The sequence below is a fragment of the Sipha flava genome, unplaced genomic scaffold (genome assembly GCF_003268045.1).
Source record: "Sipha flava isolate LNK unplaced genomic scaffold, YSA_version1 115_pilon_pilon, whole genome shotgun sequence".
Classification (NCBI taxonomy): domain Eukaryota; kingdom Metazoa; phylum Arthropoda; class Insecta; order Hemiptera; family Aphididae; genus Sipha; species Sipha flava.
In genome coordinates, this window is record NW_020271739.1 from 10,413 (window position 1) to 23,691 (window position 13,279).

The following is a 13,279-nucleotide window of genomic DNA, read 5'->3' on the forward strand; positions in this document are numbered from 1 at the left end:
TTTGAATTAAATGATTTAGTACGTGACTTAGCTCTTACTAAAGAGGCAGCTGAAATTTTGGGTTCGAGACTCAAAGAAAAAAATTTACTTGCAAAAACTACTACTTTTTCTTGGTACAGGAATCGTGAAATGGAATTCAAACAATTTTTTTCAAAAGAAGGACCACTTGTATTTTGTAATAATATTTCTGGATTAATTAAACATTTTGGCAAATATTATGATGTGAATGAATGGAGGTTGTTTATAGATTCATCTAAAAGAAGTCTAAAAGGTGTTTTACTTCATAACGGAAACCAGTTAGCGTCTATTCCCATTGCACATTCAGTACATTTAAAAGAAACTTACGAAAACTTACATTTAATGTTAGAAAAAGTTCAATATCCACTACATAAGTGGATTGTTTGTGGTGACTTAAAAGTTTTGGGAATGTTATTAGGTCAACAAGGTGGCTTATATAACCTATAAGGTTATAGTATAGGTTAGTATAGGTTATAGTATAGGTAAATGTTATACTATCTTGTAAAAAAACTAGACGTGATAGAGACAAACTAATTTCAGATTTGAATTTTGCGCATTAAGATCTATAAGGATCAGGTATTATTATACAAACAACAAAAATAACAAAATATTTTGCAGGACGGTGGAATGGGTCACGATAAGTTTTATGTTTAAAATTTAAAAAATTCATATGTATAAATATTATATAATGTATGTCATATTATATTGCATAAAAATGTTTTCGAACAAACCCTAAACCGTATTATTTTATACTATTATAAGTTTGTAGAAGATTAGAACGAACACTTTTTTGTTATTCACTTATACCTAATTAAAAAAAAAAAAATCAAAAACCAATATATGACACATGCCACTAATCATTAACTGTCCATTACGTAATGGAGGAGTGTACACAATATATCTCAATACGCACCAACCTGAACATGCCATTCAACATAGTTAAAGTACTTAGCGAAAAACAAACTCTGAATATTGTCCTATTCTTAAGTATCACAAATATTATTAGTAAATTCTTATTTTACATCTTACTTCACCTATATAATATGTCATATAAAATATTGTAATATTAAATCTAACACCTAATTCATCTAATATGTAACATCTATTAGCTAATAATATTTCCTGTTGAAGCCTTCATTTTCAAAAAAAAAAAAGAATGAACAATCAAATGAAGTAATCGTATAGCGATAGCCCAATTTAATCCATATAACTCATTTACTCTTTTACAATATAAACATTTTCATATATATATATATAACTTGTTAAATTAACTTGTTAAATCTATTAAACTGTATGAAATTGAGCTGAGGTGGAGGTATTTCGTGTGAAAAAAGTCCGGGACAAATATCGCACTAATTTCTTTTGTATATTATAACCAGGGCTCGTAAGTTCATGCATTTGCATATCAATCTTGCTAAGTTGTATTTAATGCTAGATGAAAAGAAATCTATTTCAAGGTACCATAGTTAAATATGTGAAATCTTATTTTGCATGTTTTTGCATATTTAGAGATTTTTTGCCTATTTGGCATATTTATGCATACTTCTACTTTATCAGGGAATATTATACAATATTCTATTAGCATCTATCAAAAATGCAAATGAAAAATATGTATAAAATTAAAAATAGAAATTGTACTATCTTTTCTTTTCTTATCTTCTTGATACTCGTAAATTTAACAATAGTTTCTTGGAACGAATAGGTCTACGAGGACTAACGACATCCGTTCATAAACCGCGTTATCGGGGCCAGACTAGAGCGATTCTTCGAACCGTCCTTTTATTCTAACTGGAGACTGTTTCAGTCGTTATTTTGACGTGTGTACTTGTATGTTCGTTTCGTTAAATCCAATAATAATATCCAACATGCCGAAAGAAAAACCGTCTTCGGCCTTTAAACTAAAGCAATTAGTTACTGATTTTGGTGAAAATATATTCTCAACCGACAGTAAAATATTATTTTGTAAGGTTTGTGAAATAAAAGTAGCGAGTGAAAAACGCTTTAGTATTGTGCAGTATATTTATACTGAAAAACACAAAGCATCATTTATTCGATTTCAAAAAAATAATGAGCGGAAAAATTTGCAACAACTTATGCCTACAACTTCAAAAAAGTCAGACTTTAATTTAGATTTAATCAGAGCTATGTTGGCAGCAAACATTCCGTTAAACAAGCTGGCCAATCCACAGTTTAAAAGTTTTCTCGCCAAGTATACTGGACAAAATATTCCTGTCGAATCTACATTGCGGATTGGATATATTGATGACTGCTACACCGAGAAAATGAATGAAATCAAAAAACTTATCAATGGGAAAAAAATATGGATTTCAATGGACGAAACGACTGACATCGAAGGAAGGTATATAGTCAACACAATTATTGGTATTCTGTCACACGATGGCCCCGGTGAAATATTTTTAATTAATGTCGAAGAACTTGATAAAACAAACCACAGCTCTATTTGTAAAGCGTTTGACAGATCATTGTTCTTAATTTGGCCTGAAGGGTTACATTATAATGACGTGCTGTTGTTTTTAACAGACGCAGCGCCTTATATGAAGAAAGCAGCACGTCATTTACAAGTATTTTACACTAAAATGGTGCATGTAACGTGTCTTGCGCATGAATTACACCGAGTAGCAGAAGACATTCGTTCACATTTTCCTGTTGATGATTTAGTGGCTAATGTGAAAAAAATTTTCCGCAAATTCCCACATCGCTTACAAATATTCAAAACATTTGAACCTGATTTAGCATTACCACCAGAACCAATTCTAACTTGCTGGGGAACATGGATTTCGGCAGCTATATATTATTGTGAACATTTTAAGTCAATTAAGCATGTTGTCGAATCATTTGATTCAAATGATAGCGTAGCAATTAAAAAAGCTCAAGATGTATTGAAATCTCAAACGCTGCAAGCAAATTTGATTTATATCAAATCGAACTTTGAATGTTTACCAACGGCCATAAAACAACTTCAAGAGCAAAAATTATCATTGTTTGATTCAATTAAAATAACCGAAACAATAAGTGGCATAGTTAAGAAACTTCAAGGGCAACATAGTGACAGTATTAAAACTAAATTAGATTCAGTTCTAAATAGTAATGCCGGCTACAAAATGATTTGCAAAATTTGCAAAATATTATCTGGTGAAGAGGAAAGTATGACAAATCTAGGACTACCCGAAGACATGATCCTTGATGATTTTTCGTATTTTAAATATGCACCAATTACTTCTACTGACGTTGAAAGGTCATTTTCAAAATACAAAAATTTAGTCACAGATAACCGTCGTTCATTAAAGCTTGACAACATTAAAAAATCGATGATAGTACAATGTAATTTCTAAGGTAAATATAAATTTTGTAATTAAGTTATTAATGTTATTTCAATATTAATGAATAAATTTGTTTTAAAAGTTTCAGATTTAAAATGAATAACTGACAAAGACGTACATTATACACAGTTCATGAAGCTCAGGAATAGTATTAAATAGTATTTAAAATCTATTTTTTTTTTTAATTGTAACATAAAAATAATAAAATATAGCTATGAAAAAAATGAATGGATAATTCATATTATTTCAAAAATAAATAATTATTAAATATAAATAAAAAAATTTAAGTAAGCATTTTTAAGTGCATAATTTGAGATATTTAGTGCATATAAATGCATATTTTTTAACTTTTTAAGGCATTTTTTAGGGCATGAACTTACGAGCCCTGATTATAACATATACTTTTTTCGGTATTATTACATGCGTTCTTTTGGTATCATAACTTATAACAAAAATTAAATATTACTTAGATACCTAGATAAATATATGTGTATATATATATATATATAGATATAGATATTAATTTATTCAGTTATAAAAGCACTTCTACAATGACATAAATTAAGCAATTTTAACTTTTTATTTGGTTTTCAAGGCTAACGAAGCTGGTTAGGTTAGTTTTAGTTAGTTTTAGGAAGCTGGCATAGGTCACGAAAAATGTTTGATAAGAAAAGTGGGTCACTGGTCGAAAAAGGTTGAAGACCACTGATCAAGAGCACTTTAGTAGTTCCTTAGTTTATCTTAATAACTTTTGATATATTAAATATCTTATACCTTTTTGAAAACCCTATCATTATCATTAATGTATTAATATAAATTTAGAATTTCAGTTCACAAACCTGTTTGGATGTATAGTGCATGTAAAATTTTTATTACTTGCCTATAGCCTATATACTATATTAGACATAACAGAATTGTTCATTAAAAATAAATGTATTAATTGTTAATAAAATAATGAATTTTGAATAAATTAATAAATAATAATGATTTAAAAAACCTTAGAACCAAATTTCCTTTAAACAAAATATAGATTACTCTCGAATATCTGCGAGCGGATTATCCGCTGTCTTCCACGGAATCGTCTACATACTTATATGTATACGAAAAAATATATACGTATTGTATATTGGCTAATTTTTCTAAATCTCTTACTGAAGGAGAGAATGTTGACGAAGAAAACATTAATGAGTGGATAAATTGTGATACCAATGATCCAGGATTTTAGCTTCTTAGTGATGAACAAATAGTAAAAACAGTATCTAATTACCAGGGCTAGGATTTGTATGCAATAAAAAATTGTAAAATATGCATTTTATTTACCAAAATATGCAAAAATATGCATTTCAATTTTTATAAGATAGTTACAAAAATATAGTTACCAAAAAAAAAAAGAAAAATTATTGAAATACATCAGTGGTTGGTTGCAGTGGCGTTAGACTATACGGTTTGACATTTTTCAGTTCGTGGTTCAAGCATAGTTAATACCACCTACCCACCTACCAAAAAGTCATATTAGGTTACAACATTTCCTAATTTTTATCAAATTACCAATTTTATATTACCTACCGCTGCCAGATGTCAAGACCAAGTATTCACACCTATGACATCTACCCCAAACTTTTTGGTGGTTCAGTGAACCACAAAATTCATGATCAAGCCGCCACTGACTATACCCGCATGTATTTTTAATATATGTATCTTAAATATGAATTTAAATATCTTTAATCATGATTCAGAATTTACACTATTCCAGATACACCATGTAGAGAAGATACCGGATAAGTGAACACATCAAAATGTAGGTTCTAAAGAGATGCGCCATTGCAATTAAGTAGATTTGTTTTTCATTTTTTCATATTTTCTTTATTGAGTATGTCGTCCTTTTTTTTAAATAAGAGAATAAGTTGATAACACTGTACTCACATATGAGTTTATGTTATCTCTTGTCCGACATTTTGTTATAGATTCCATCTCTACCTTCGTTATTCCTAGCGGCGGACTATACAAGTTGCCTTAATTGATAAGAAAATCGTTTGCTTTACATAATACTCGTGTGTTTTGTTTCAATCGAATTTTACACTTCTACTTGTTTGTACGATTATTCAAAAAACCATTTAGGTATAATTAAAAAATATTAAATTATTTTTATGTTACTATACCGATTCAAGTAAAATTATTTTATTTCCTTGTAATTTTTTACCTGAGAACTTTTCAATGCGATTTCATAATTTTATTTACATCAAATTGGAAATTTTGTTAGTTTAGAATGGCACACGAAGAAGGAGACCCAGCCGAAATCGCCAAGTTAACAGGCATGGGAAAATACTTCAATACTTTGACGACCAAAGGTCGAGTTAACGTGAGTTTTAACTAAAATAATCATTTCTGTAAACAATTCAATGACAATTCAAGGTCATAGGTCAATTATTTTTAAGAATTTGATTATTGCAATGTTAATTTTAATGAACATAACGTAAATTTTTGTTCAATAGTTAAGTTTATAATTCAATCATGGCTTATTGGTTTGAATTCATCAACATTTGTATTAACTTGAAATATAGACACAGTAGAACTTTGATTTTCACGGTAATGGTGGGGTGGGGGTGAAGTTACGTTGTTGTGAACCAATGTTTTTCATTAAGATTTAAATAGTAGATGTAAGCATTTTGTATACGTGTCGACCGCCGCCGTATTAGCATATAAGCGTCAACGTCGTCAGTCGATAAAAAACCCATTTCATTGTAAGGACATAGTTGCATCGATTCAAATAAACGTCATTAATAAAATACTTTCAGTGTAGTGATTTATTTTTTCACAAGTCTGAAATCGGATTCAAACCGTTATGAATTGCAATAAGTGTGTTAACCGGATTCAACCGACTTCAGCACACAACAACGTAGATAAATGAAAATCACTGTTAATGGACATTTTTTATTTAACAAATTTGAACTTAATTTTTTTATTTACAGTTTATTTAAACTATGTATTTATTTATTTATTTATTTTATATATTTTTTACTATTTCATGTTTTAAAATAATCAGGACTTGACATTTGAAATAATTAGTCTTGGTTTTTTGTAGTTAAAAAATATTTTTCTTTCATTTCTAATTTTTAATTAATTCATGACATCATAGAATTCAAAATTTTCCTGTTTGCAGAAATTAAAGAATATATAAACTATTTCCGTAAATATATATATTATGTTGTGTTTTCATTTTTATTAAATTAATATTATTTATCATCTTTAATCTTCTGTACAATATACTGCTTACGTGCCTTTACTTTTGATACATATACTTTTTTGAAAAAATGAATATTATTAATACTGAACATGGATATCTAGGTTCTACTGAACTTGTTTTCATAAATATTCTAATATTCTCCAATATTATCGATATAATAACAATTATTTTATGAACTTAAAAATTCTATTTAGTCATTAAAATTAATGTTGAAGGTATCAAGACATAAGTAACAATATTCTGATAAATTATTTTTAAGACAATAATTTTGATAGATTCAACAATTACAATTTCATCATGAATATTAAAAGAAATTATAACCAATTTAAAATTAATTTCATAAATTAATGAATATTATATACTATACCCAATTATTTAAAATTCTAAAATCAATTCCTTATGTTAATTCCAAGTTTTTATTGGCATTTTACTTCATTTTAATATTTATTGTTCAATATAATAATTAATAATTTCCTATTTTACTTTACATATTAAATTTATTTGTTTATTTGAAAATTCATAATTTTAATAAAATTGATGTATTTGATCTTTAAATTATGAGTTTCATATTTATGTAAAATTATATTATTATAAAAATTTATTTTACAATAAAATACTGAAAAATTATAAAACTAATTAAAAAAACCAATTTTCTTTTAATAGAGAATACAATTATTTTAACTGTTCATTGAGTTACATTTTCAGTACATGATTAGTATATGACATATACTAGTATACTATATATATTATATATAGTATTATTTATATATAATATTTATACTACTATGTTTACTAGCTTTGTTTTATACTAGAGTATTATGATTTTATATTAATTTTTGATTATAATTTATAATGTTAAAAACATTTCATTTTTGTTACAGATTGTGTGTGCAACCTATGGAACCGTAGCTGTAGGATATTTATTATATAAACTACGCAGTCCAAAAGCAGAAAAACCAAGTTCTTCATCTTAAATAAAATGTTTTATTAATTTTAGAAATGCATCATAGATTTAGGTTATATGATTTGAATATTTTTAAGATTAATTTCATATACAAAAAAAAAAAAAATATATATATGAAATAAAGATTCCGTTTCTTCATTTATTTTCAATGTTTATATTATATTCAGTTTACTTTAAAGCATATTTAGCTTATTACAAATCTATATACATATATATATATATTTATGAATAATTAACAGATACTATAGACCTTTAAATTAAATTAAATTTTATATTATCGTTCATCCATTTGTTTGTCTCTAGTTATAACATGATCTTCAAATTTCACCATATAAGTTGTACCTTTATGCCAATGTGCTGTAACTTTGGCATTCTACAAAATATAATAAAAAGTAGTTAATATAACAAATATTTTATTAATAAGAAGTTCAGTAAATAATTTATATTGAATATCATATGAAAAATATTTTTATATTATAAAATTGTATCAAATTATACTATCATATTAAATTAATGAGTTTTCACCCATTTATAATTTAAATAAAATAAAACAAAAAATTAAAATTATGTAATCTATGTAACTTTTAACAATGAAACATTTTTAAACTAAAAATATTTTTTATACTTTATTTCCTGTTTATTTTTTAGTATTTAATTAATTTTAAATTAATGTTGATTTTATAAAATATACAATGGAAAAATTAATAATTTGAATAGTATAAGACAGTAAAAAATTGTAATGAAATATATGACTTATAGTTTCTTTTAGCATTGATTATAGAATAGATCTATTATAAAATCAATGCTTTTATTTACCATCAAATTAAACTAATAAAGAAGTGACTACACTTATATAAAGAAAATGTCTATAATCAATTAGTTATGCAGATCTATTAATTACTGTACTAAGGAACAAGTCATATTTTCACTTATTAATTAGCAATGGCCAACACTAATTTAAATCAAGAACCTACTGTTGGACATGCTTATAGTAGATAAATTATTCAGTGCAAATATTGCAAACTAGAAAAAATATGAAAGGAGCCATTTTAAAAAATTGTAAATTTTAATAAGAGATGAATTTATAAACTTAAAACCTTTTATATTTTTCTAAAATTCTTTAATAAGATAAAAATAATTGAAATAGCAAAAGCAAAATTATTAATTGCAATAAATTGTTAAGTACATGAGATTATCTAAAATTAATAGCATGGAAATACAATTATCAATACCAAGTATCAAAAATGAAAAAAATATTCAAGTATTACGAGTATTAATAAAACTGTTCACTTTAAACTGAATATTATTGAATGTGACTTAAACAGAAATATTAATATTTAATTGATAGTTACAAATACTTACAAATCCAGATGAATTAAGAATTCCTTCGATAATGCCACCGACAAATATAGCACAGTTCAAATTACCTTTATCCTTTGGAACTGAAATGAATTTATTCACAAGTGGCTCTTTTTCAATAATATAATATGTAGAATCATCATCATTTGAATGTTCTAGTTTATCAGCTTCACGACCAAAAAAATTCTACAAATTTGATATTGATTGTAAAATAATATACAATAATAATTCCTATTAGTTTTCTTTATTAATATATTGGATCATACTTTCCAAAATGTAGATTTTATAAACAGTAACATATTCAATAATTTGATTTCGCGTTTGCTGTTCTTTTCACGTACAAAATGCAAATCTATTAATTTTGTACCAACTTCTTGACCTAAGTCGGACAATCTAGAAGAAAATGTATAAATTAACTGCGGTACAAAATGCCATCAAAATGTGTGTAACAACCTTGTTTGTAATTCATTAACCGTATGTGCTTTCCCTTGACAGTACTGAACCAATTCAGAAAACATCAGTGCAAAACAGTTCATATTAATTTCTCCTTTACCTTTACTTATAGACTTATCCAAAATACTTGTTTTTTGTCTCATATTCGATATTTGTATCGTATTCATTATAAATTAAATTCAATAAGTAATAAATACTAGCCTATATAACTCGTATTAGATTACTAGATTCCAACCACTGTAATTTTTATTTATATTTATAAAACTATTAACTATATTAATATCATAATATAAACCTAGAGAGAATACACAGTGCCACGTTATAGATAGGTTATTATATCTATAATCGTGATAATGCTATGAGTTATAATGATTTACGATAACTATCATTTACTTTAATAGAAAAATAGATAACACTTTATCCAAAGACATTACATATACATTTTTTCAATATTTATATAATTTAAAAAAATTATATTTTTTACATTTTATCGATTAACCAATTTAGTTATAACTGTTTTCTATTAGTTGTGATATAAGTGAAATTTTAATTTTAATTTTTCCGATTAAATTCAATTTCTATTTGGATTAACTAATAGAGGTATTAATGTTAAATGTAAACAATTTAATACTGTATAAATACATAATACGATAACAAATAAATTGATAAACCCGGTGTTTACTATTTATGATTTTGTATTTTCGTTAATTTTTGTAATTATAATATATAATTATTATATCATTTTAATCGTGGAAGAATGTTTTATCACGTAAGTATATTGAACCTATTGCCTTGTGTATTATTATTTTAACGAAAAAAAATATGTTCTTAAACAATTTTTAGATTGCTTTAGAACATGATGTTCTGCTTCATCCCCGATACTTCGGTCCTCAGTTATTAGACACTGTAAAACAAAAGTTGTATCGTGAAGTAGAAGGCACATGTACTGGAAAGTAAGTTATCCATATTATAAGTCTGGACAATTTTATTTTTAATTTCATATTTTATTTTAAAGATATGGATTTGTAATTGCTGTAACACATATTGATAACATTGGTTGTGGATTAATTCTACCTGGACAAGGATTTGTTGTATACACAGTAAAATATAAAGCTATAGTTTTTCGACCTTTTAAAGGCGAAGTTTTGGAAGCTGTAGTTACTCAATTAAACAAAGTAGGAATGTTTGCTGAAATTGGACCACTATCTTGTTTTATATCTCATCATGTAAGTTTCACATTTTTTTAAAAAAATGAAATGTTCTATATAAACTTAAAATTTATTAGAAGGCGTATGAAAAATAAAATATCTTTCAATATTTTGAATTAAATTGCTGTCAATATTGTAAACAAATAATATTAGCTTATGAGCATTTAAAAAGCTCAAAGATTTTATTTTTTTTTTAGGAAAATATTAAATGTTGAAAAACTTATGTGTTTCTTTACTAGTAGATATAGACTAGTATAAATAAATTATACTTAACGAATAGTTTTTTTTTTTTTGATTTCTTCATATCAGAAAATCCAAAGCTAATATAAAATGGTAATATTCCATTGTGGCTTATTTTCATATTTTTTATTTGTGACTAAAAAGGAATATGTTATGTAATTTTACTCTTATTTAATTATACTCTTACTGTCTATATTTGTCTATACTATTCTTCATTTTAAATATTAGTTCTCATCTTAAAATATTATTTTTAGTACTCATTTTACTTAATTACTTTTAAAATATTCACAACAAAACCTAATTTTGATAATCTCTCTGATCCATCTGGTTTAAACTGTGCGAACATAAAAAAAAACTTCAGTATAATCAATACATTCCTCAGTTTATTCAAAATTTAAAATTAATTTTTAAATAATTCATTAAGTATTGTATGAAAAAAATAAAAATAAATAAAATACATCCCTATCTTTAAATATTTAAAATTATACATTAAAAATGTCACATAAATAATTTGTATTTTGAATTTGTTACAGTCAATACCATCAGAACTACAATTTTGTCCCAACACATCACCTCCCTGTTACAAATCAAAAGAAGAAGTAAGTATCACTCAAGATAATTTATTTAAAAATTACTATTAAAGATTTTTTGAAATTTTTCAAAATTCTATTTTTTATTAGTTTCTTACTTATATAATATAAAAAAATATAATCAACATTTTTTTAAATCATTTATTTATTTTATATAATTAATTTCTTGATTCATAATGTTAAATTGGTTTGTACACAAATGTATTATGATTCCAAATAGGTAAATTTATGTTTAATTATCAAATAAATTATATTAAAATAGCGAATGTAGTTTTACTATAAAATTTGATATTACTATTTGGTACTTATATTTGGATACCAAATGTTTAAAAACTCATTGTTCCTTCTTATTTTCTTACTTAATATTGTCATTACAAAGTAACTTTATATGTTCACAGTATAGCATTTGTTTTCATATTTACATATACATATACTTTATTTATATACATTTTGAACAAACTTCCAAAAATTGTATTTCTACTTTATCTGAAGGTTAACAATTTTTTTAAATTATTTATAATAATAAATTTACATTTTAATTTTAATTTTAACATTAAAATAAAAATGAAATAAAAGTCATACATTTTTGGTTCCCAATATTCACTTCAGTGTGAATTATGATGTGAGAACTAACACATTGCTCATAGCAACAATAAGCACAATTAGTATATTTTTATCTATTGATAATCCTCAAGGGAAATATTACAAAATACTATACATTTTTTTATGATTTTAGAACATAGCAATTCAGCCAGAAGACACTATCAGATTAAAAATTGTTGGAACACGTGTTGATGCATCTGGAATTGTATGTATTTTTTTTTTTAATATTAAACTGCTAACTGTTATGTTAACTGCTATATCTAACAATATAATAAAATACAACCAGGTACATTATTCACTTATAACTGAACTGTTTGTTGTATTAAATTATAAAACAACTTAATTAATACAACGTAAATTAAATATTTCTTTTGGGCAATATAAATAAATCTATATGCAAACACATTGATTTATTATGTAAAATATCCATTTAAGCACTGGACTAGTATATTTATTAAACATACTAGATGACATCCATATTATCCATATTGAATACAATAACACTTCTATGATAGGACATGATGTGGTTAATTCATAGTAAATACAAGTACTTCTTCTTCGGGTATACGGCCACTAGAACCATGCTGTCAAACAGGTGTCTCTCCAGCCATCTCTGTCCAATGCTCCAATTTTGATTATCCTTTCAATCTGTTGGTCCACTATTATAGTATAATAAAGTACTATATAGTTTAAAGTGTGATAATATAATAATGTTATTTCAGAATTTATATTTTTAATTTTTTGGAAGAAAAATAGAAGAAACTATAAAGATTAACAATGAATTTATAATTCTTCTTTTTTTTCTTAGCTTTTCTCCCAACTATTTGGGGTCAGGCATCTTTATCCTTAACTTCTACTTATCTTAATTTTCCACATCCCCGACACACACCCCAACATTTAACATAAGAATTTATAATTCTTGAATAATAAAATAAATTTACTACTTTTAACCTGTATAAACTTAGAAGTATTTTTCAAATATTGAAATCCTATAGAAATAAATAAATATTGAGATATTTATTGTTTATTTTACAGTTTGCTATCGGTACATTAATGGATGATTACTTGGGTTAGTACAGAAAACATTGTTTAAAATTGTTCTTATTTGACGCATGTATTTTATTTTTCAGGATTGATCCATTGAAAAAATAAGACTCATTCGGATATCAATTTCTTTTCCAACATTTATTGTAAAATTTTTATTATTATTAATTTGTTTAAATAAACTTAATTATAATTTTTTAAGCATATTTCTAGTG

At 25.2% G+C, this 13,279-nt stretch overlaps 4 protein-coding genes across 5 annotated transcripts; 3 read left to right on the forward strand and 1 right to left on the reverse strand.

Moving 5' to 3' along the window:
- The first annotated feature begins 1,840 nt into the window (after positions 1 to 1,840).
- On the forward strand, positions 1,841 to 3,504 carry LOC112691460. The gene is made up of 2 exons (XM_025565718.1): positions 1,841 to 3,372; positions 3,442 to 3,504. The coding sequence occupies exon 1, from the start codon at positions 1,848 to 1,850 to the stop codon at positions 3,369 to 3,371; it is 1,524 nt and encodes a 507-aa protein (XP_025421503.1). The 5' UTR covers positions 1,841 to 1,847; the 3' UTR covers position 3,372; positions 3,442 to 3,504.
- A 1,851-nt stretch (positions 3,505 to 5,355) lies between these two features.
- LOC112691212 (up-regulated during skeletal muscle growth protein 5-like) lies at positions 5,356 to 7,692 on the forward strand. Of its 2 annotated transcripts, none has more exons than XM_025565371.1 (3): positions 5,356 to 5,473; positions 5,625 to 5,718; positions 7,485 to 7,692. In XM_025565371.1, the coding sequence occupies exons 2-3, from the start codon at positions 5,626 to 5,628 to the stop codon at positions 7,575 to 7,577; spliced, it is 186 nt and encodes a 61-aa protein (XP_025421156.1). In that variant the 5' UTR covers positions 5,356 to 5,473; position 5,625; the 3' UTR covers positions 7,578 to 7,692. The 2 variants fall into 2 exon arrangements, with proteins under 2 accessions (XP_025421156.1, XP_025421150.1); XM_025565365.1 differs by having other exon boundaries at positions 5,360 to 5,473; positions 5,620 to 5,718.
- Positions 7,678 to 9,701, reverse strand: LOC112691204 (trafficking protein particle complex subunit 5). Its single transcript, XM_025565358.1, has 4 exons — positions 9,380 to 9,701; positions 9,193 to 9,319; positions 8,930 to 9,112; positions 7,678 to 7,940 (listed from the first exon to the last, which is right to left on the reverse strand). Exons 1-4 carry the CDS (start codon positions 9,544 to 9,546, stop codon positions 7,842 to 7,844), a joined length of 576 nt encoding a protein of 191 aa, XP_025421143.1. The 5' UTR covers positions 9,547 to 9,701; the 3' UTR covers positions 7,678 to 7,841.
- Positions 9,702 to 10,051: 350 nt separating this feature from the next.
- LOC112691539 (DNA-directed RNA polymerase II subunit RPB7) lies at positions 10,052 to 13,265 on the forward strand. The gene is made up of 7 exons (XM_025565823.1): positions 10,052 to 10,148; positions 10,223 to 10,332; positions 10,395 to 10,605; positions 11,361 to 11,426; positions 12,154 to 12,225; positions 13,056 to 13,089; positions 13,151 to 13,265. The coding sequence occupies exons 1-7, from the start codon at positions 10,137 to 10,139 to the stop codon at positions 13,162 to 13,164; spliced, it is 519 nt and encodes a 172-aa protein (XP_025421608.1). The 5' UTR covers positions 10,052 to 10,136; the 3' UTR covers positions 13,165 to 13,265.
- The last annotated feature ends 14 nt before the right edge of the window (positions 13,266 to 13,279 follow it).

Excerpts from the sequence above, each read along its gene's own strand:
- LOC112691460 (XM_025565718.1), top strand. The coding sequence starts at position 1,848 with ATGTTCGTTTCGTTAAATCCAATAATAATATCCAACATGCCGAAAGAA.
- LOC112691212 (XM_025565371.1), top strand. The coding sequence starts at position 5,626 with ATGGCACACGAAGAAGGAGACCCAGCCGAAATCGCCAAGTTAACAGGC. Across the intron at positions 5,719-7,484 it reads CGACCAAAGGTCGAGTTAAC|ATTGTGTGTGCAACCTATGG; the intron begins GTGAGTTTTAAC and ends TTTTTGTTACAG.
- LOC112691539 (XM_025565823.1), top strand. Across the intron at positions 10,333-10,394 it reads GAAGGCACATGTACTGGAAA|ATATGGATTTGTAATTGCTG; the intron begins GTAAGTTATCCA and ends TTTATTTTAAAG. Across the intron at positions 11,427-12,153 it reads GTTACAAATCAAAAGAAGAA|AACATAGCAATTCAGCCAGA; the intron begins GTAAGTATCACT and ends TTATGATTTTAG.
- LOC112691204 (XM_025565358.1), bottom strand. The coding sequence starts at position 9,546 with ATGAATACGATACAAATATCGAATATGAGACAAAAAACAAGTATTTTG. Across the intron at positions 9,320-9,379 it reads GTTAATGAATTACAAACAAG|ATTGTCCGACTTAGGTCAAG; the intron begins GTTGTTACACAC and ends ATTTTCTTCTAG. Across the intron at positions 9,113-9,192 it reads TAAAATCTACATTTTGGAAA|AATTTTTTTGGTCGTGAAGC; the intron begins GTATGATCCAAT and ends TCAAATTTGTAG.